The sequence below is a fragment of the Penicillium hordei genome (genome assembly GCF_028827395.1).
Source record: "Penicillium hordei strain IBT 12815 chromosome Unknown utg000004l_segment0_segment0, whole genome shotgun sequence".
In the NCBI taxonomy this organism is placed as follows: domain Eukaryota; kingdom Fungi; phylum Ascomycota; class Eurotiomycetes; order Eurotiales; family Aspergillaceae; genus Penicillium; species Penicillium hordei.
The window spans coordinates 143,215-164,217 of record NW_026623145.1 but is presented as its reverse complement, the minus strand read 5'-3'; the positions used below and the strand labels follow the sequence as shown (position 1 = coordinate 164,217).

Here is a 21,003-nt window from a genome sequence, read left to right as displayed (position 1 = left end):
GTAAACATTTCATAATGACCTGGTCCATGACTGGCTATCGATCGTTGGGGTTGAGGGGGAGCCAATTACCCCGAGCTGCGGGGAACGCCGTCTCTCCAGGGGGTCCAGGGGGTCCAGGGGGGATGATCCGTCAGTTCCGAGGGCCAACGAGTCGAGACCGAGCCAAAGCCTTCATTTCATGTAACCTTCTCCGCGCTATTTTGTGTCAAAAATATGGGGGGTGACGGTGACATGATCAACATTATGATCAACCGGTCGGAAACCTTTCGGCGAAATGCAGGGTTTCCAACATGCATCTAGAACGTCGAGAAATAATGTTCGACAAAAATAGAGCCCATTTAAAGTGATCGTGTCGGGTAAATGGAACGCTCAAGACATTTGATGTTTGTTCTTTCGCTGTAGTTGAAACTCTTCACTTAAATCAAAAATGCTTCGTCCAGCCAGACACGAACAATCAAAACATGTCAAGTGTGTCAAGAGCAAGGCTGTCCCAGGCCTTCCCCCTTTGCTCAGATGGCGGTCTTGAGATGATGTCGTGTGAACCCGCCGAAGGGCTGGGAACGGCAGAATCTCGGGGTGAGCGTTTGGAATCAAGGTATGCTTTGATTTGTGCATTCTCGCGTTGTAATCGTGAATAGTCCTCTCGGATGTTCACCTTGTCTCGTATTGATGCCCGATTTGATTCAATCTCTTTTATCGCCATTCCCAGTTGGTGCTTGAACTGTGACGGTTGGGTATGATGATTTGTCTCATTATCGGGTAGCGCTAGATATTCTAGAAGCTGAGGGTACGTCTCTGCCACAGAGGATCCCTCGGCTGGCGTACCGCGAGGGCTGAGTTCATCAATACGGTTTAAATTAGGGGGCATCATCCGTGGGGCCGCTGAGGATTTACGCCGTGATGCCGTTGGTGATCTATCACCACGAATTGGAATATTTCCAGACGGGTCTGGATGGCTGCTTGGGGTTGTCCCACCAGTACTTGGGGCCGGGGACGGCACAGGGAACTGAGGCGGTGCACGATCCCAATCTCTTGCCCGGCAAGACGGACAATGAAAGTTATTTGCAGAGCGAACTACATCCAATAGACATGCAGTATGATAGGATCTACAGCATGTCTGACAGCCAATCAGACTATCAGGGAGACGACATTCCCAGCAAACTATATTATGAGGCTTCCCGGCATCTGCGATAATTAATTAGCAAATATCACTGGTCAGTTTTGATATAGTGGCACACCAATCCATTCATGATATACGCGAATTTGTTCTGGACCTGAAAGAACAGGCTGTGTTGAAGATATTGAGCCCCATCGTATCTGATCATGATCTTCAATAGACCGGATCAATGGATCAGGTGAGTCATATTGACTATCAACGAGAATTGACGGCGTCCGCAACATGATGTATGGGGCTTTTTGTAGAAGAAAAGTAGATGACGACAGGATGTACAAGGGAAAACGTGACCAAAGTCCGAGTTCCGAGCGAGAAATTCCCATGTGCTTATGTAATCGGCCCTTCAGCCCGCGGGCCTGGCACGTATCTCGCATCATTCATTCTAGATTGCTTGCCCTCAAATTGCATTTTCGCTCGATGTATTTTCGAAATGTGAAGTAGCTGTGTGTATTATAAAGACGCAAAGTGGAGCTCTCCCCATGACCTCAAAAACCGAGCACTAAGGCCTGGAGATCACGATACAACCCACAATGCCTGGGGTGCCATCTAACAAAGCTTGCGAGCGTTGCAAAAAGAGGCATCTCAAGGTTAGTTGGACTTTCGAACATAATTTGCAGATTATTACTAACCTGTGACAGTGTGATGAGACTCGCCCTCATTGTCAGCGGTGCACCACCGCAGGGGTAGAATGCCCAGGGTATGTTCAAACCCGCAAATTTATCGATCAAGGAGCCACAGTAAGGCGACGCTATGCTCCATATCAAGAACCTCATCCAAGACCAGGCTCATCATTCAATTCAAGCAAAGTAGGTCAAACTGCCAATTATAATTATGCCCAAACACTCATGCTTTGTGATATGATAGGCACACGCAGAGCTGATATCAGACTCAACGCAGCCAAAAAGCTCGCCCGTAGGACTCAATGAGCAGGTTTTGCAATGGAATCAACCTCAAGAGCAAGATAGTCCCGCTCTTCACTTTGAGATGGATAACACGAGGTTAGACTCGCGAGATGACCAGATGATATTAGAGATGCCTCGTCATTCTAGCCGGCCAGAGGTTGCTATGGGGAGTACCCAACAAACAACCATGCATGCCCCAGAAAGCCCAGCTATCTCTATTCCAAACTCCATCTCTGCTACTGAGGAAGGCAGCAGATCTACAAGAAACATGATCTACAAGTCAATCTCACCAGCTGCGGCCACAGGAGGTTTCCCAACATTTGATAGCACCTACAACCCAATCCCGCATAAGCACCCCGATTACCACAGGGTCATCTCCGAGAGCTCATCACATCGAAGCGAAAAAGACGAATTCCAAGATATCTTCTCGGAGCTCATGACTGGAACTGAACACGAGATCGCGTTCCTCACCCGACATTACTCTGAGATAATAGGTCCATGGTGCGTGCAGCTGACATTTCTCTTTGCTTATACATTGTTTTGATAACGTAACTAGGTTGGATTTATCCGATTCTCGGAATTTCTTCGCCGTCCATGCTCCTATTCGAGCCATCAACAATCTGTCCGTGAAGTACGCTATTGCAGCCTTAGCAGCCAAGCACCTAGCTCGTTTGAAAGGAGTCAAGGCTTCCACGGGCGGAATGTTCACAAGCCCTGCGACTACGGAAACCTACCCAAATGCAACTCAAGTTGACTGGTTCCTCAAGGCTGCCAATTACTATTACCTGGCAGCTTCAGATTTGAATAACATTACGTCCGATGGCTATACCACTGTGTCTAGCTCGGCGGTTCTGGAATCCCCCTTTGAGATCGTTGGGCGATGGATCAGCTCTGGTCAGACTCAAGCGAACATGAATCCCGGGAGTGAAGACCCAAATGACGTGGCGGTCATTCGAAAGACAGAGGAGCTACTAGCAACTGCTACGCTTCTTACCATGTATAGGCTTTTAGATATGCCCGGGGACGAGTGGCACATGTAAGGCATACTCGTTGATGGTTGTTTTTTTATTACTAACACTTCGACCCAGGCAACTTGCTCGCATTCGCCCTTTGTTTGAGTCTCTTCTCGGTTTACATTCGGCAACATCTGCCCTATTTTCTCATGGCATTCAAGCTGCCTTCTGGAATTTCGCCCGCCAAGACTATCTCGGTTCTTACTTCACCCGATCACCTACACACTTCGACCCAGAGAACCTCCCCCTCTGGCGGGCAGCAGGAATTTCAATTAATGATCAGAAAGACTTTAATCTTATCCGGAATGGGTCAACTCTATCACAGGAAGATCAGGCTGCTAATGGCTTGATCTGGCTTGTCACGAAAGTCATCAATTTTCTCGCCAGGTCTAAACAATTACAGCTCGCGCAGTGGACAGGATCTCCGCCCGGAGCTTCACCCGAGATTCAGGGCACAACACCAAATGCCGCTCAGTTGCCATATCCGGACACAGATACCTGGCTCAAGCTATCTTTCGAGTTTCAAACATGGTTTGAAAATGTGCCCGAAACGTTCCGTTCTTCTGTGCGGATCGAACGCCCCAAGGACATATCAAAGACTTCCGAAGGCAGTTACTTGCCATTCCCTGAAATCTTTCACAGTTTAACGACCTGTGCTGCTGCCATGCAACATTACCATTTCGGGCGCATCGCATTATTGCTCAATCGGCCGGCAGATGTGATCAGCGCACCGTCTACAGCCTTTGACCGCTTACAAGGGTACCGGGAGGTTACGAAAGAGGTCGAGTTCCGTTCCCGTGAAGTCAGCGGCATTGCACTGGGCCGCCCCCAGGGTGGGGTTCGCATATTCATGGTCCCGCTTCTTGTCGCTGTCGGACAGTGTCTTGAAAATACCGAGGAACACCAGATTATTGTTGATCTGCTACGGGGCGTTGAGGCTGATTTGGGTTGGACTACTGAATATGCCGTTCGGAAACTCCAGGATTCCTGGAATCAATGATTTTACTTGATTTCTGTTTCTACATCGGTAAGGACCATGAACTATACTGTGTCTAAATTTATATATACTGTATACCTAATTTCAAACACTCTCGCGAGCAAAGTACATTTATCAGATACTAAGAATATCGTCACTCGTGGTTCATCGGGGATTATTTCCGATATAGTTATTGGCTATGACATGACTACGGTTTGATGGGATGATGGCATTCTTCCATCACGCATACCTAAGGTATAATAGCGAACACTCTCCAAATTACTTGAAAACAAGTCCATTGTAACGTTATATCAAAACAAAAAATTAAACTCAGTTTTCTAGTCTAGTAGTGATCAAGGCCAAACAGAAACAGAGATCAGCACGAAGAATGTCTCTATAAAAACAAAAGCTTTTCAATTCAACCGATTCTTACATCCTGTGTCAATGAATGCATACCCTTTATGTCCACCGTTCTGATATGGTTTAACCGGATCTAGTTCTGGTCTCCTCCGAGGAACGTCCAGACAGATACCTTTCAACGGGGTCTGGGTCACCGGAACCACAGGAAGAAACCCTCCGGCCAGCCTTCTTTCTGTCGGAAGCCAAGGTCTGCGCAAATGGTGACAATTCCCGAATCCTAGGACCTTTCCAATAGAATATGTATATTGGGATGGTGAAGAGGATTGCCATGAATCCCAATAAGGTGGAAGGCCATTCAAGGTGGTGTGTTGTACCCATGTGTGTGTACACTGCGTTTTTCGGTCAGAGCGTATGCTGTTGTAGGATTGTGGTGACTTACTGGGCACTGAATACATTGCTGCAATACCGGCCAGGAAATCACGGGCGAATCCGTTTCCTCCTGTGGCCGAGGCCGCATATGGACCATACGCGGCAATCATGTAGTCAATTGTGGCCATATAAATGGCGTACTTGATCATAGAATACCTTCTCAGTCCTGTATCGAGGAATATGGATCTCCTTCACTTTTCACTTACATTGGCAATGGCAATCAAGGCAGAGAAGATCATAGGCGCAATCCAATGGACATTAGGTGGACCAAGGCTAGTCCACGCGAATCCAAATAGGCCAATTGTCAGCAGAGGAGCCACTGTTGCGAGTCAATAATAAGACTAAGGGAACAACTTTGAGAATACTTACTCCATAGTAACCAATAAAGCCGAGCTTCTGGCTGGAGAGCATCTGGGTCTTTCGCTCTAATTCTGCAATGTTTATGAATCCATGGAATAAATGAAAAATAGGCAATGAAATAGCCCACCAGAAGCCTGTAAGATCAAATAATCAGAACCACCCTATATTCAAGATCGTGCATACTCACGGGAGGAATGAAAGTCCAGTTGTAATCATAGTGAAGTGCCATTGCTTGTATACCGGTGTATACGATTGAAGGAAAGTGAAGATGAGAGAATCGCTGAAGCCGCTGAGCAGAGAGAGACACAAGACGATAGGCTCGCGCACGAACATGACAAACGGACGTATCCAAACCATGAACACCCAGCGGAAGGACATACGAGTTTTCTTCAGCTCATCACCACTCCACACCATATTTCCGCTTTTCCGTCTTCGCCTGGCCTCTCTCGTGATAAGGATGCTGCATCTGGTCTCTGGAATGAAGAAGTGCAATATTTGCACAAAGCCTCCAAGGATAAGCTGAATCCAGAAATTCCAATGCCAGTCCAGGAAGGTTGCCACAAAGCCCCCAACGACTGGGGCAATCACCGAGCCTGCCACAGAAGATAGAACAATGAAAGCCACAGCATATTGTTGGCCCTCTGGCTCCCACATGTCTGCTACCATGCCGAGTGTTACAGAACCACCGGCGGATGATAGACCCCCGAGAATGCGGCAGATAACAACGGTGCCAAAGTTGGGAGCCAGGGCGCAGGGGATCTGCCAGATATTGACGAATAACAAGCTGAGCTGCATTGTTGGCCATCGACCAAACTCTTCGCTGAAGGGCGCCCAAAACTCGCAGCCAAATGCATAAGCAACTAGAAACCCCATCTGGCCAACACGTGCGGCTTGCTCTGAGATGCTGAAGTGCGTCGCGTACAGGGTGATGCTGCTGGCATAGAAACTAGCATTGAAATTCATGGATGTTTGGACAGCAAATATGACGGAGAGGATACCCCATTTCTTCCACCAGGGATAGGAGTATCCTAGCTTGTCGTAGCACTCCCATTCCTTCAACTCTTCTCTATCATGTTCATTGACAGCTCCATCTGCACCTTCTTTCTTTGGGCGGCTGGGTCGAGGAGTACCCCCAGGAGAACGGATTCCACCGTCGCTATCATCTTGCTTCTCCACGTCTCCGTCTGCTTGATCTAGATTGGAGAAAGGGTATTCGTGGTGACTCATTGTAATGAAGTACCCGACAAAAATAATTCAAGAGCTCTCAGCAGAATAGCACCCAAAATAACAAGAGCCGCCATTCTGGATATCAGGCATAAACCGGAGCCCCGGAGCCTAATTAAATGCTTTTTTCTCTTCTCCAGAGAAGTGCCAAGAGTCCATTACATCGACTGCGTATGTAAATCTTCGGTTTTTCCGATTGGTCTGGGTGACCAGCACAGTCCGGCTCGACCAAGCTTTACCAAGCTTCTTCGCGTGTTTCGTGGTGTGGAGGTGACATCCGGGGATCATGACTCTATCGATCATCATTGGGCTCATCGAAATTCCTCCCTCCACACTCTGGGGGATTGAGGATAAGACCCCAGCTGACAGGCCGCAATTATAATCCGACAACGCAGAAATTTTAGGGTCCAACTTCCTGAACCTTTTGAAGAGGAGATGATAGGTGAATTGGTCCGGAACATCCTCCCGCGTGGTACTACATATTCCTAATAAGAGCAACAAGAGGGCAAGTTTGATGGCGAAGTCGGGATAAAGATCATGATAGAAGGAAGAAAGGTCTATGGAGCAAAGTCCTGGTAAACATGATAGCCTCAGGCAGCCCCACATCCGGTCTCAAAACACTACTATATATGTAGTTGCTACCAGTACTACAGTTTTGCAGCTAATTATTTCAAGTCTTAAATCGTCAATTATGGAGGTTATATAGCCGACTACTCCCATGGTTTCGCTAGTAATATAAGCAATCTTCCACTATTGTTGGCCCAGCTTCGCCTCATCGCTACATATGCACATCCATATCTAAGAGGGTTCCGCTTTTCTCTTTTAACCTTCGCTTGGTTTAAATTTTGATTGAAATAGATTCCGCTGATATGACCAGGAGTTTAGCTCGGGCAATCAACATCCAGGATTACCAAGATGTATGTCTGCCACTCTTGTCACAACGCAGTCTAGTCTCTTGATGCGGAATAGCACCAAGGGGGGTCCCAAACGCGGCATAATCCCGCAGAGAATTTGCCGAGTGGTATCAAAGAATAAGCCATCAAGACAAAGACCTCGAGAGTATGAGAATAGAAAAAAATAAAAAGGTTAAAGCGCATTCTGCGGGTAATCCGGGGAATTCTGAGCCCTGCAGAGTGTAGATGAAGACTATGTATATCACTTTGACTAGAGCCCCGTTACTGGTTGACCTCGAAATGCGACAGATACGCCAACGCTTATGGACACAGAGATTTATTTGCCATCGGTAGTTGCTCGCCTTGATTTCCCGCCCAAGTTACGCTCCTGCAGAGATCTAATTTTCCTACTATCTTAAATGACAGGGAGCCCCGCCCTAACCACACGATGAGGGTAAGACTAACCAACGCTCCGATAATGGCTTTCGACTCTCTAAATGTGACTGTGTACCAAATCAAGCTTAAGGGGCAAGTAAGTATGTAAGCATTTGCCATTGTAGGGGCGAGAAGGACCGCGTGTGTATGTGTAACTATGTAATCATGAAATCTGCATAAAAGCAATCAGTATGAATATGTTTAATAAGGCTGTTGGGGATTACAACATAAAATGTTAGACTAGCGAATCTCCAAACTAAACATGAAGGTTTCTATTCTAGTAATAAAAAGCCCTGTATCTTTCCCACGCAAAAAGAAACACTCGGAGTCACCGATTAAGTGAACTGGATATATAAGGCTGCTCGGCCGAACTAGCAAAAAAAGAAGCTCACACCCGGGATCGAACCAGGGATCTCATGATCACATTTCCCTAGGGGAATGTACAAGTCATGCGCTTTACCACTAAGCCATGCGAGCAATAGATTTACTTTTCAGCTTTGAGTACTGTACATAATGTTATTTTCCTAGAAAACTACAGAAATAACAACGAGGCAAAAAATGCTCACACTCGGAGTCGAACCGAGGATCTCATGATTACTAGTCATGCGCTTTACCACTAAGCCATGCGAGCTGATTGGTGGAGGCTTTCCCACGTTAGGCCTATATAAAGGGAAAAGCGAGGGCCACGTAATCGATTGCTCTTTCGCTGGGCAAGACACGTACTAGGCGAGGCAAAGAACGAGGTTTGGACAGGGTGCTTATAGTGGATTCCTCGAAATGGGAGGAAAAATCAGACTGGGGAAAATCTGCTAGATTTGAATAATTAAGAAATTTTAATCGTGACATTTGGATATTACGGTCTTTGGGTATCACATGAAGTTCTCTTATATCATACTTGTGCCTGTAATGCGAAGATTCCTCTCGGGTTAGGTAACCTCTCTCTACTTGTTCTTTTGCGTAGGACTTTATCTACCTTTTAACTTTCTTCTTCTTCAGATAGTTATCATCGATACCTGCTTTTCTTTTTCCCCCTCTTCATATTTAGTATGTAACCGATCATCCACGCTTAGCCATAAAGGCGCGTATACACGATATTCGATCTTCTAACACTGGCATAGAGGAAACTCAGAACAAGCCTACCATTTGAGGTCCCATAGGATTTGTCTTGTTTGTGCCTCCTGGCACTAGTCTGAGGATATGCACTAGCTTTCTCAGTCTGCCCGGGCTGCTATAAAATCCTAGCTATCGCTAAAGCCGGCAACGACCCAAACAACCTAACTTAAGCGACTCTGTTTCCGGAGGGCTTGAAGGTCATATGCCGCACATATCCCTACACATGTAGCATTCGAGAGGTTGCGTCCAGAGAGCTCGACTCGGATAGCACGGAGTGGAATGATGCCAAGACAATCCATATAGTGAGCTTGGTAGATACACCAAGGCCATGATTGAAGAAATCTGCCTGCTTCAAGGTGTCCGAATTCCCTATCTCCTTGCCGATAAGCTCTACCCAGGCCTGGCCTTCCAGTTTCCCCCTCGAGCCCCAAACCCCTGCCTGAATAACCCGCCCCTACGGCTTATTGCTACACGCCTTCTTAGGTAGATAAGGCTTGACAATACTCAAAGAGACCGCTACGGAGAGTTTATAGAGTCCACTCAAGGGATAGGGAGACTCTCTATAATTCTCTGACCCCGACCTCAAAGGAAGCTTTCAAAAAAAAAGCCTCAATCAGACTAGCTGGGTATGTTCATTAACTCTGGCACCATTAGGTCTACCAGAAACCGACCTAGCCTAGATTGATCGATATTGGAGGTAGCCCTGAAAGAGATGAAGGTACAGGAATCTATCTCCACATCCTCAAAACAGATACTCTGTTCTATCTTTTCGTTGGTCAGGGCATTGTATTATGTGAACGGATCAGATTCCACAACATTCCGCAAGACGAGCTAGATATCCCTCCCTACATTACATATTTATGATTCGCTCGGTGGATAGTCGCTTGATTCCCCATATGGACAGCGAGCTAAGAGCGCAAATTTAATCACAGCCTAAGAATTCAACACACCGTAAATACTAGTTGTATCCACAGAATTAAATGAATTTATGTACATCATGGCCTCAGGGGCTGACTGTCTTAGACGGCATCCGCTGGGGCCGATTAGGGCAAATTCTGTCATTATTTCAAGCCCTATGTGACTATGATTTACGCCTCGAAGCTTCTTGGGTCAATTAATAGCCTCGCTGTTTTCCATCATCTACGCAGCTGGGTTCGGCTGGGGAGGAAAACATATCGTAAATCTGGGCTTTAGGGGCGAGACCGCTTAAACTGAAATCCTCTTCTTAGTGCTAGGTTCATTGACCATTCCAGTATCCTCGAGATCCACAATATCAAGAAGACCAACATTCCTGTTAGCTTTGCACTTGGTGATAAGGATATGAAGCTTCTATATATGTAGCAAGAATAGGTGTCCGAGAATGAAGCGTAAATGGGAAAAGTAGAGGAGAAAGTTTATAAAAGGGCGGGTCATAGTCATAGGTTCTATATATATGCGGGCTGGTTTTGTTCTGGGTGACGGTAACCTTGGAACGTTCGTCTGATATGCAAGCAAAACTCTAAGCGGGTGAAGCTTTCTTGCACTTCATCCTAAATATCCATCCCTTCAATAAAGTGGCGTCAGAACAAGTCAGATAGAAGCAAAAAAATGCTCACACTCGGAGTCGAACCGAGGATCTCATGATTACTAGTCATGCGCTTTACCACTAAGCCATGCGAGCGTGTTACTGAAAGTGCGGCACTTTTCTGTCTATACAAGGCTATTCGCATGAACAAGCCAAAAAGAAGCATAACCAAGGCCTCATGATAACTGTCATTATTTGGCCATGCGAGCGACGTATTGGAATGTTAAACTTTGGTAATATAGGTAATATATACAGTGACTGGCATAACATTGAAGTTTTTACACCCCTGTAGCCCCACCCATCACCGCACTATATATCTATACCGCCTACCTAAAATGGGTGACCCACCACCTGTACTAATAATCACTAGGGTGTGGGCCAAATGATGTAAAAACTCTGTCCACTGGCTGTATAACGCATTCCTGGAAATATAGTGGAAATAAGGCAAAAAAATGCTCACACTCGGAGTCGAACCGAGGATCTCATGATTACTAGTCATGCGCTTTACCACTAAGCCATGCGAGCTGATTGGTGGGAGCTTCGCACATCTTTGCCTATATAAGGTAGTCTCAAGGTTATAACTTTTCTCCTTTTTCGCCCTTTTCTACTATGTATACATATCGAGAAGAGAAGATATCTAAGAAAAAAAATTAAATCATGAAAATACATTTACATTGGAGACAGGCTGGAGGCACAACTAAATGACATGCATTGCTAAAGTTGTTGCTAGATGCTACGTTGAGCTCTTCGTCGTGTTGACCTCCGCTCGTTAGTTGAGGTGAATATCTTGCTGGTGACTCGAGTTTTACGTTCATCTTTCCCTAATATTTCCCTCTCTATGTATTTCGAGCTCCTGTACATACGTCTGTTGTTCACTGTACCGGATATCAGACGCACTAGAAGTTAACCTTGGGAACTATAGGAACACATGATCATGCAGTTGGTAGAAGCGTCGATAGTCGATGAATAGACTCGATCTACTTAACTACTATCTACTTATCTATACAGGAGAAAATCAGGGATATATAAGGACACTCATTCATCCTCCTAGTTTTGTTCTTCGTCTTCTGTCCTGTATTGATACTTGTGTTTACTTTTTAGACTACTAGGAGATTCTTTACTTGATTATATATAACTTGACAACACTCACGATCAAGAGGTATTGATCTACTCGGCGCTCTACCTAGCATTGTTCCTCGATACCTAAAAAGGACTCACAATATACTGCAGTATGGCCTGTTAGGCAATAGTACGGTTGAGAGAACAGATCGTTGGTGTTGGAAACCTGAGAAGCACAAGGCAACCCAGAACCATTCTAACCTAACTGTGACCAGTTTGCAGTGCGTAACATTTAGGTCTCTATTGCTGATTGTATCTAAAGTAGTTATTGGTAGAAGTAAAGTGTTTCAAAGGGCGGTAAAACATACAAGATGGATGACTGCTTCAGATCATCCAACGTGGGAGCGATAGATAAATCTGAGTATCAGAGTGAAGATTCGAAATACACTGGTGAAGTCGTTAAAGTGGTAAGTCCTGAGAAATAAGCCGCCTTTTATATTTCGAAATTGGAACCTAGGCAAGCCACAATGCGAGCTTTGCTGATATTCACATACTCACTTCTTTGTAGGTAGGGTTCCTCGCTTGACCTATGCAACTTCATCATGAAATACGTTCAAATGGGGCTCGAGTGCTGTACAACGGGATCAACTCTACATGGCACACGCCTCTGCAGCTTTTAAGAGATGCTATCATTGGCTGGAAGAAGGCATATCTGCGACATGAATCACAGAGGCTCCAAGCTATGGAAGTGACCGCCTCGTATCAGCGACTGAGGAACACATGACCAGTGCTTTTTAGCGCCTGGCTCACAATCTTGACCGGCGACTACGTCGGTGGAGGATCAATCCAACTGCAAATCACCGCGCCGTCGCACCTTTTCTGACGTGGCCTTGAAACAAATTTGAGGTATTCCCAGAATGTGTCCGATTGGTGGACCAATTGGTGTGAGTCTGCACGCTCCTTCCGCGCTTCTCGGGCCCAACGTTCTAGACACAATTGATGTACGCTTCGCAGATAGGAGACTTCCTGGAAGTCTCGCCAAAGTCATTGCAAAGTAATGTTTGATCGGGCCCAATAGTTTGCACCAACGAAAAAATGGATATAGAGGTAAATCACTTTCTTGAAAATACTTTGCTATGGTGCTCACTTGATATAGATTTGTATACTCGCAATTTAGCCTTCACAATGCCTTACATAGACGATTTGATAGAGGGAAGGTTTACTAAGATATTAGGAAGCCTAGAAATTGGCTACGTCTAAAGACACGATGGGAAATGCCTAGAAACTAGAATGCCCCAATATATTGTGAAGCCTACCTTATATCGGACGCATTTTTGGAATCCGGCTCAGACTGTCAAATCAATCGACTTCGGAGAGCTATTTAACACACTGCTGTTCCTGAAACACTACATATATCTTCATCTCTTCGAGCACCAGAAGTTATATTCCAAGATCGCGTTGATTATAATGTTGATTTGTGGAGCATAGGCTGTGTGGTCTGTGAAATCATCCTCTGGTAATCCGTATAAAAACCAAAGACTAATTTGTCGGCAGCTCTTTAAATTTTTCGTAGGCCAGCCACCTTTCGACACCTTAATAACTCCCACAATTCTCGTTGGCCAAATACGAGAAATGGTAACCGACGATCTACCTAAAAGATGGCATGAGATATGGAATACGATGAACGCAGGGGATAGCATGACTAGAGAAAGCAACTAGCCTTATATTAGCCTTATATAGACAAAGATGTGCAAACTATCCACCAATCAGCTCGCATGGCTTAGTGGTAAAGCGCATGACTAGTAATCATGAGATCCTCGGTTCGACTCCGAGTGTGAGCATTTTTTGCCTACATGACTATGTAACTCTTTACATAATTTAAAATGCCCAGTATCCAAGACTTGAAGGCGTCTTTTTTTTCTACTGGACTTAAATTATCCACCTATCTGTCATGGTAATAAATTAAAACAAACATCCAAAAAAACGCATACGCAGCCAACTTTCCTGTTTTTTATACATGGGAAAGATTATCCCGTACATTGTAAGGTTTTACCGCCTATACTTTGTAGTATGCTCTAGTTGTAACCCTAACTAACGAAAGGCAATATCTGAGTTAAAAAAACTACATATGTACTAAAAAGACTTCACCAAGCCGCCATGTTTATTCTTATGTTGGTAAGAAAAAGCAAAAAATGCTCACACTCGGAGTCGAACCGAGGATCTCATGATTACTAGTCATGCGCTTTACCACTAAGCCATGCGAGCGTCCTATTGGGAATCTGGCAATTATCTGCCTACATAAAGTCAGAAAGCATCGCCCAAAAATACACAAAAGCTGGACTTTCTTTCCCCGTCAAATACCCCAAGGCCGAGAAGTCTATCTAACACTGCCACATGGCAGGGTGATCTGGATACCATGCGCCCTCGTTTGGCATTTAGCGAGCGTCTGTCATTTTATTAACTTTAGCGAATTGATAGTTACAAACATTGTCTTCCTCTTTGAATCAGACCATCCCCCCCCCCCCCCTCCCCCTGGAAATCTCTCAGGCTACTGTATGGCCACTCGGAACATATAGTGAATACGATGAATTACAACTTAGCATTTTAATAGCGCTCGGTTGTACGAGGATTCCTATCCAGCCTCTCTGGGAGGAGTAGGAAATATCTATGGCTTCATGATTGCGATATATATCTATTTTTAGCCTATAGGTAGTATATAACAACTTTATTTTCAATCTCATGATAACGCTGATTTTTTATCTCCCTAGAATTGATATCCATGGACGTGGTATTTAAAAATCATATCAATAGCCACCGAGTGATAACTAAATTAAAACAATAACGTAGTAGGTGAGCAGGACATTTGATGTTATATGTTTATTTTTGAAAACGTGAGAAACTAAACATACATATATTCAACATAGTAATGACATCCCAACGTCACCAACAAATACCCAAGTAGCCTCTTTAGCTCAGTGGTAGAGCGTACCACTCGTATGTATATGAACTTACAAAATGGTAAGGTCGTCGGATCAATCCCGACAGGAGGCAAACTTTCTTTTTTTAATTGCTTTTTTTTAGGAAACGTTGATCAGTGAACTTGTCTGAGAAGCGGCATTTTTTTTTTAAAAAAAAACCCCCTTTCATATAAATAACAACTAAAGTGTATTCAAAGGTTATCGTATCCTTGTTTATACATGGAAAATATAAGCCAGTCAAAGTCACCACAAGAAAACGAGAATGCGGGAAAATGGCGAGCACAATCCTTATTTGCACAAGAGCACACTGTTAGGGCAATCGTTGATGTTGGCGATCGTACGGCACCAATACCAAAACTGCTATTCTTCCTTGTTCTTATATTATAGTCCACTAGTTATTTCCTTACTCTTAATCCCACTTAGAGCCAAGTACAAATATTTATATATAACCTCAATAGGTAAACGATTAGCTCTTTAAACCACGCCGTTCTAGTCGGGAGTTTTATTAGATTAGCTACCAATAGTCCACTTTCGGGTTAGATCTCTACAGAGGCCACTCGGAAGAGCTGTGGCACTTGAGAACCTGAAATCCGTCTGCTAACAATGAATTCATATGTCATCATCCCGAAATTTTATTATTGCATTTAGATACCAGTATAAGTGGGACTGGGAAATAAATGGTCATTCCTCGCTCGGCCGGGTGTTCAACCAATCGGTCCATGCATGGATCATCGTCTTCATTGTATACACTGTAGAAGGCACACAGGCTATAGCCTTTCCGGCTATCACCAGCATATATGTGGTTGACAGCCACTTGTCCATAGCTGGCTCGATTTTCGTGTCTATCGCCGTTAGTAAGAACACGCGGGGCTATAGCTTCAGCAGTTTCTGCTAAGCATGTCAAATATGTCATCAGTAGCGTTGTGATGTTTCTGCGCTATTACCTACTTATAAAATAAGATGTTCCGGGGATAGAAGGCCGGGTCTTCGACTCATAAGATGTAATAGCTGGATTAAAGGCCCGGATTTATGCAATATTAGACACACTTGAAAAAAAAAAAAGCATTGAATGGCTTTCTGTGCTATTGTAGCTGGTATCATTATGAAAATCGAATGCAACGCCCGCTTTAAAACACTTAATCGTCATCTTCGTCGGGGTCGTAGAGATCAAGGTCCAGCATTGCCTTGGGCTTTGGTTTCGGTGCTGGTGCGGGAGCATGCGCCCGCGGCATTCCAGCGGCTGATGATCCGGCTTGAACTGCAGCCTTCGCAGCCTCGCCCGCCTGCTTTGTGCTTTCCGCGGGTTCCACCGGTGCTGGGGGTCCTGCGGCCCCAAGACCGTCAGCTTCACGTAATAACCGCTCCACCTCCTTCTCGGGATCGTCACCAGCAGAAAGCTGGATTTGACCCATCAATCCCATCCGTATCCGTTCCTCCATCGGGTAGGGCAGCATATAGACCTGGCGCGTAACATTCGCGGACTCATCCAACCACTGCGTTGCATTTTTGGTGACAGATGCCACTGGTTCTGCGCCCTCTGTTGGTTGTTCTCCATTTGTTCCCGTCATCGTGACATCTTTGTCAGCGAGGGTATTTCCTTGTTCCTGCCGTTTCACAACGCCCGTTGCGGCATCGGCTGCTGCTTCGTGGTTGTATTTGCTGATGCGACGTGCGAAATCCAAGAGTAACCTGTAGTCAATCTCTTTGATTCCCCGTAGCAACGATTTCTTTCCCCCAAGGTCGTCATCGGAGTCAGAATCGAAATCGCTGTCGCTGTCGCCGTTGTCTCCACAAGCTGTGCGGATCTCTTTCTCGAAGCCTTCAATATCCCCCACGATGCCCTTGACCCGGTCCTCCAGTTGTTGGGCCTCGTTCCGCAGTCGAAGGATCTTTGCGTGATTTTCTTGGTGCTGTCGAAGGGTTTCAATTGCGGAGGTTAGCACATCGTCCGCATCGAGCAGGGCGACAGCCGCTGCGGGGGCTCCTGCAGCAGTGGGAGAGGTTGTGAGGCTAGTCAGAAGAGCATTGAGTTTGGATTCGACATCAGTCAGGGCAGACTGGACAAGTGCGTTCATTGTTGGGTTGTGCTCTTGGGAAAACAGCTCGCGCGTGGAAATGAACGGGCCGAGCTCCGATGACAGGTCACGTGGATACATATAAGATAAATGCAAATAAATGTAATAATTACATGATGGGTTTCTGATTTTTCTATCTATTTGAGAGTGTATCTGTTGCACAGTTAAATTTCGTCTTTCTTCTCACTAGTGGGGGTGATAGAGCTCTCCCGGGTATATATATAACGATCGCCCGGCCACTTGGAAACCCGAATTTGCTCAACCTCCCAACTTCCAACTTCTGTTTGAATGAAAATGACCGAGTCCAGTTTGTCTTCCGCTCAAGTGGATTTGAGTCCACACCTAACCATTCAGCCTCCTATTTCCCGCTGCGGACATGGTCCAGGACTGATTCTCATACGACCTCTTCAGTACGCGACATGCCAGCAGCAAAACAAGACGCTTGATCCAGAACCTCTCAAAAAATGGGCAGAGGAAAGTTTTACAGTGGCACAGATTACTGTGGATGAGAAGTCTGCCATTGACACATCATCTCTACGAGAGCTTCTTCAAGAAGCTGAGCGTGGCTTAACAGAAAGGCTAGAGTGCGACACGAAGGGAAAGGTTGGATTGATAGGTACGAAAGTGTCAACACGACTATTTCACTGGTATCCACTGACCTCAACCAGTCTATGGATCAAAGAAAGATTATGCGCCCCAATTTGAGGACAGTCTGCAAAGTGCACTAGTTCAAGGCACGGCTCTGATCGCCGCAGTATTCTTCGACTCTTGGGACATTCCATTCTTCCACTCAACCCTGTTCCAGCTGTCTCGTCCAATGGAAGGCGGGATGAAGGAAGGGCAAACTACACACATATACTCCGACGTATCCTCTCCCAGCTTCATGATCCCCGGCCACTCGGATTTCAAGATATCGACAGCAGGAGTAAGTCATACGCGGAGTGTCGGATTTATTAAAAAGCACATGGGTGGGCCATTCTTTGACCTGGAGAAGATCTGGGACAAGCACACCTATTATGAATTTGAAGCGCGCTCGGTGGAAAAGACAATGGCGACAATGGTCCCAGAGCCTTACGTGAATCATGTGCCAACTCTAACAGGAGGCATCGGACGAGCTCGTTTGAGTCACTTTTATCTCAATCACTTCATCTTCAACAACCCCGATGACACAGCTTTGGAGCTTATTAGTCGGACAGTTGGCACCGACCGTATTGTGGACGAGTTTATATTTGTTTTCACTCATGTGAAGCAGATAGACTGGATGTGGGTGTCTTAGTTCCTGTGATTGAATCGAGTGATTAACTGACGGCTTTCACCCTTTAGGATCCCCGGAATCCCTCCTACGGGCAAGCACGTTCGCGTTCCATTTACATCCGTCGTCAACATCCGAGGAGATCGCTTGTTCCATGAACACATTGCGTGGGACCAAGCAACAGTACTTATGCAGCTGGGTCTGTTACCCGAATTTCTGCCGTTTCCATATGCACTGCCCGATGGATCCATGCCAGCGCAGGGGAAACGATTCGAGTACCGTGTGCCAGCGGCGGGCGCCGAGAGTGCCGCGAAACTCCAGAATGAGCATGAAGTGCCTTCTAACCAGATGTTTGAGTATAAGATCCGCGAGGTCGATAATTGAGAAATTAATTTGTCAGTAACAAAACGAAGTAAACAAGCCCGTTCTAGGCAACAATCGTATATAACTAACGGAATCACCGTCTGACGTGACGTTGCGGTCAGACTACCCCGCAGAGGCCGTACTCGCCAACAATTTCCTATACTTTGTAGCGGAGCTCACCCCGGATTTAGTGTAGCGTTGATGGATTGAAATCCGGATTCCGGAGGAAACTTGTCTTTTATTGGTGTGTTATCACCGAGCCCCAAAACAATGTCTCGTCTTGACATCATCGCGCATTTGGGTCGCAAAAGGGAACTGACCGCTGACTTGAATTACCATTGGCAGAGAAGTCTACTAGTATGTCTCTCGTTGTGCATTGGGCTCATCAGATACTCCAATTGGACCTATGGATAAAATAAATAGCTTACTATTATTCATAACCCCGGCCTGACTTCGGGGTTCTTGACTAGCACTAATATAAGCCCAGAACGCTTCACTGTTCCTCTCTTCCCTTCCCTGCGTTTTTATTTTGCTTTTCTGGGGTCAAGATGGTCATCGTGTTACTGCTAACGCTGGCTTCAGCGTGTCTGGCCTCTAAATTACCCGTTGTTGACCTGGGATATGAGCTACACCAAGCAATTTCATTCAATGTCAGTGGAGCCTTATTTGGGTTGGTTTTCCTTACTGACGTTTGGAAATAGAGCTCCCATGGTCTCTATAATTTCAGCAATATCCGCTATGCGGCGCCTCCAGTAGGCGACCTGCGATTCCAGGCACCTATACTTCCAAAACAAAACAGAGAACACATCCAGAATGGCTCTGTGGGTAGGATATGCCCACAGGCAGCCCCACTGTGGTCGACCAATGTCCAACAAGCCTTCCTTTTGAGCTACTTCTATAACCAGTCCTTCTCCCTATCCACCAACATCTCTTCCTATGGGTACAAGCCGGCGAAGCAAGACCCACGCACCACTGAGGACTGTCTATTCCTTGACGTCGTTGTCCCCCAAAAGATATTCGAACGCACCAAAGGTAAAGCCGCAGTATCCCGAAAGAACTTGGCGCCAGTGCTGGTGTGGATTTATGGCGGAGGGTATGTGGGGGGAGATAAGGGCAACTCAGACCCAACTGGGTTGATCCAGCGAAGTAGGCTGGGAAATGATGATGGGATTGTCTATGTTGCCTTGAATTACCGAGTAAGTCTAACGATATTTATTCCTCGCTCGGTGCCCGTAAGAATACTAATTTCTCTAAAGTTGGGTGCATTTGGCTGGCTTGGCGGTGATAGCATCACAGCCAATGGTACGGCCAACGCAGCACTCCATGATCAACGGTTTGCTCTTGACTGGGTATATAAGAACATCCATCTTTTCGGCGGAGATGCGACTCGAGTTACAGTTATGGGGGAGTCTGCTGGAGCAGGATCAATCCTTCATCAGATCACCGCCTATGGAGGCACACGGGGTGCTGCACCCTTCCAACAAGCGATCTTGCAGAGCCCGGGCTGGGTACCAGTCATTGGCGAGGAGCAACAAGAAGACACGCTGCAGCAGTTTTTAGGGATTCTCAATGTCAGCACGATTGAACAAGCCCGGAAATTGCCATCTGACAAATTGATGGCCGCCAATGCGTACCAGATCGCGACCAAGTCTCAGTGGGGACAGTTCACCTACGGTCCCGTTGTGGACGGCAGCTTCGTGCCTGCTATGCCAGGGCAACTTTTACTTTCAGGCGATTTCGATCACAACCTGAACATCATGGTCGGCCATAACGCGAATGAAGGGTTGGCGTTCACTTCGCCAGACAGCGTCAATAGCACCGGTCTGGCAATTCAAATGAAGACCTTGTCACCGAATACTCCACAAAACGTGTCCGACTTTGTCTTGGATGTCCTCTACCCACCGGTTTATAACGGCTCCTATGGGTATACCGACTCGATCGAGCGCACGGCGCTCGCCATCTCCGATCTTATCTTCCAGTGTAATACGGATTATATCAACCGCGCTTTCTACAATGAGACCTATGCATATGAGTTCAGCATTCCGCCCGCGCTACATGGACAGGATGTCTCGTACACCTTCTACAACAATGGGAGTAGCTCTTCGCTCTCGGGGGTCGCCAATGTGACGGTGGCGTTGGCTATGCAGGACTACTTTACTAGCTTCGTTCAGCATGGCGCACCAAAATCCCATCTGACACCGGTCTTCAGAAAACATGGCCAGCATGCACAGCTCATGAACATTGGCAATCATACCATCCAGCCGACGCAGGACCCGACCAATAACGCACGCTGTCGGTTCTGGCAGACTGCGCCCTATTATAAACCGAGCTGAGCATGTATTGTCTCATAGAAATGATGTACATAGGATTTTTAATAAATAACCACGGAGGTAGGGTCGAAAATGATTGGGACAATTAATTGGGGATTGGCAAATTATCCTTATACCAATTCCGTATGAACCCCATGTGCTGGATTGAGGCCGATTGGACTATGAACGAAGCAACCTTGAAATTAAATGATCAATTTGTTCTGAGACATGAAATTTGAACAAAATTGCCGACATAATTTGGTATCCAACGTTATGCAGCTCGTATTATTTGATCCGTGCCGGCACCGGACATTTTGATTGGGAGAAAGCGCCGTCGCACAATAAAATAGGACCAAGACGTAAGAGCTAGAGCTCTTTACCTCAAGGATCCTTCAAATAATCTCCAGGCTACCAGAGAGTTTACTCCGCGGGGCTCTTTTAAGACTCCCATCCTCATCACTTTTGGCCCACGCTAATAATTAGTGCTATGCAAGCCTTTTCAGGGTCCAACCTTGGAATGATGC

General features: G+C 46.0%; 7 protein-coding genes across 7 annotated transcripts; 3 read left to right on the top strand and 4 right to left on the bottom strand.

Moving 5' to 3' along the window:
* Positions 1-454: 454 nt before the first annotated feature.
* N7537_007351 (PHD finger protein) lies at positions 455-1,401 on the bottom strand (the record flags this gene model as incomplete). Its single annotated transcript, XM_056898408.1, has 2 exons — positions 455-1,185; positions 1,239-1,401. 2 exons carry the CDS (start codon positions 1,399-1,401, stop codon positions 455-457), a joined length of 894 nt encoding a protein of 297 aa, XP_056750484.1.
* Positions 1,402-1,576: 175 nt separating this feature from the next.
* N7537_007350 (Zn(II)2Cys6 transcription factor domain-containing protein) lies at positions 1,577-4,089 on the top strand (the record flags this gene model as incomplete). Its single annotated transcript, XM_056898407.1, has 5 exons — positions 1,577-1,761; positions 1,813-1,980; positions 2,039-2,577; positions 2,633-3,112; positions 3,165-4,089. Exons 1-5 carry the CDS (start codon positions 1,705-1,707, stop codon positions 4,087-4,089), a joined length of 2,169 nt encoding a protein of 722 aa, XP_056750483.1. The 5' UTR covers positions 1,577-1,704.
* Positions 4,090-4,548: 459 nt separating this feature from the next.
* On the bottom strand, positions 4,549-6,441 carry N7537_007349 (putative MFS multidrug transporter; the record flags this gene model as incomplete). Its single annotated transcript, XM_056898406.1, has 5 exons — positions 4,549-4,814; positions 4,865-4,994; positions 5,061-5,173; positions 5,224-5,348; positions 5,402-6,441. The coding sequence occupies 5 exons, from the start codon at positions 6,439-6,441 to the stop codon at positions 4,549-4,551; spliced, it is 1,674 nt and encodes a 557-aa protein (XP_056750482.1).
* Positions 6,442-8,228: 1,787 nt separating this feature from the next.
* On the bottom strand, positions 8,229-10,942 carry N7537_007348 (uncharacterized protein; the record flags this gene model as incomplete). Its single annotated transcript, XM_056898405.1, has 4 exons — positions 8,229-8,270; positions 8,333-8,410; positions 10,475-10,545; positions 10,792-10,942. 4 exons carry the CDS (start codon positions 10,940-10,942, stop codon positions 8,229-8,231), a joined length of 342 nt encoding a protein of 113 aa, XP_056750481.1.
* Positions 10,943-15,616: 4,674 nt separating this feature from the next.
* Positions 15,617-16,555, bottom strand: N7537_007347 (uncharacterized protein; the record flags this gene model as incomplete). The annotated part of the gene is made up of 1 exon (XM_056898404.1): positions 15,617-16,555. One exon carries the CDS (start codon positions 16,553-16,555, stop codon positions 15,617-15,619), a length of 939 nt encoding a protein of 312 aa, XP_056750480.1.
* A 294-nt stretch (positions 16,556-16,849) lies between these two features.
* N7537_007346 (uncharacterized protein) lies at positions 16,850-18,191 on the top strand (the record flags this gene model as incomplete). Its single annotated transcript, XM_056898403.1, has 3 exons — positions 16,850-17,171; positions 17,224-17,818; positions 17,879-18,191. 3 exons carry the CDS (start codon positions 16,850-16,852, stop codon positions 18,189-18,191), a joined length of 1,230 nt encoding a protein of 409 aa, XP_056750479.1.
* Positions 18,192-18,718: 527 nt separating this feature from the next.
* Positions 18,719-20,503, top strand: N7537_007345 (uncharacterized protein; the record flags this gene model as incomplete). The annotated part of the gene is made up of 3 exons (XM_056898402.1): positions 18,719-18,820; positions 18,872-19,366; positions 19,427-20,503. The coding sequence occupies 3 exons, from the start codon at positions 18,719-18,721 to the stop codon at positions 20,501-20,503; spliced, it is 1,674 nt and encodes a 557-aa protein (XP_056750478.1).
* Between the last annotated feature and the right edge of the window lie 500 nt (positions 20,504-21,003).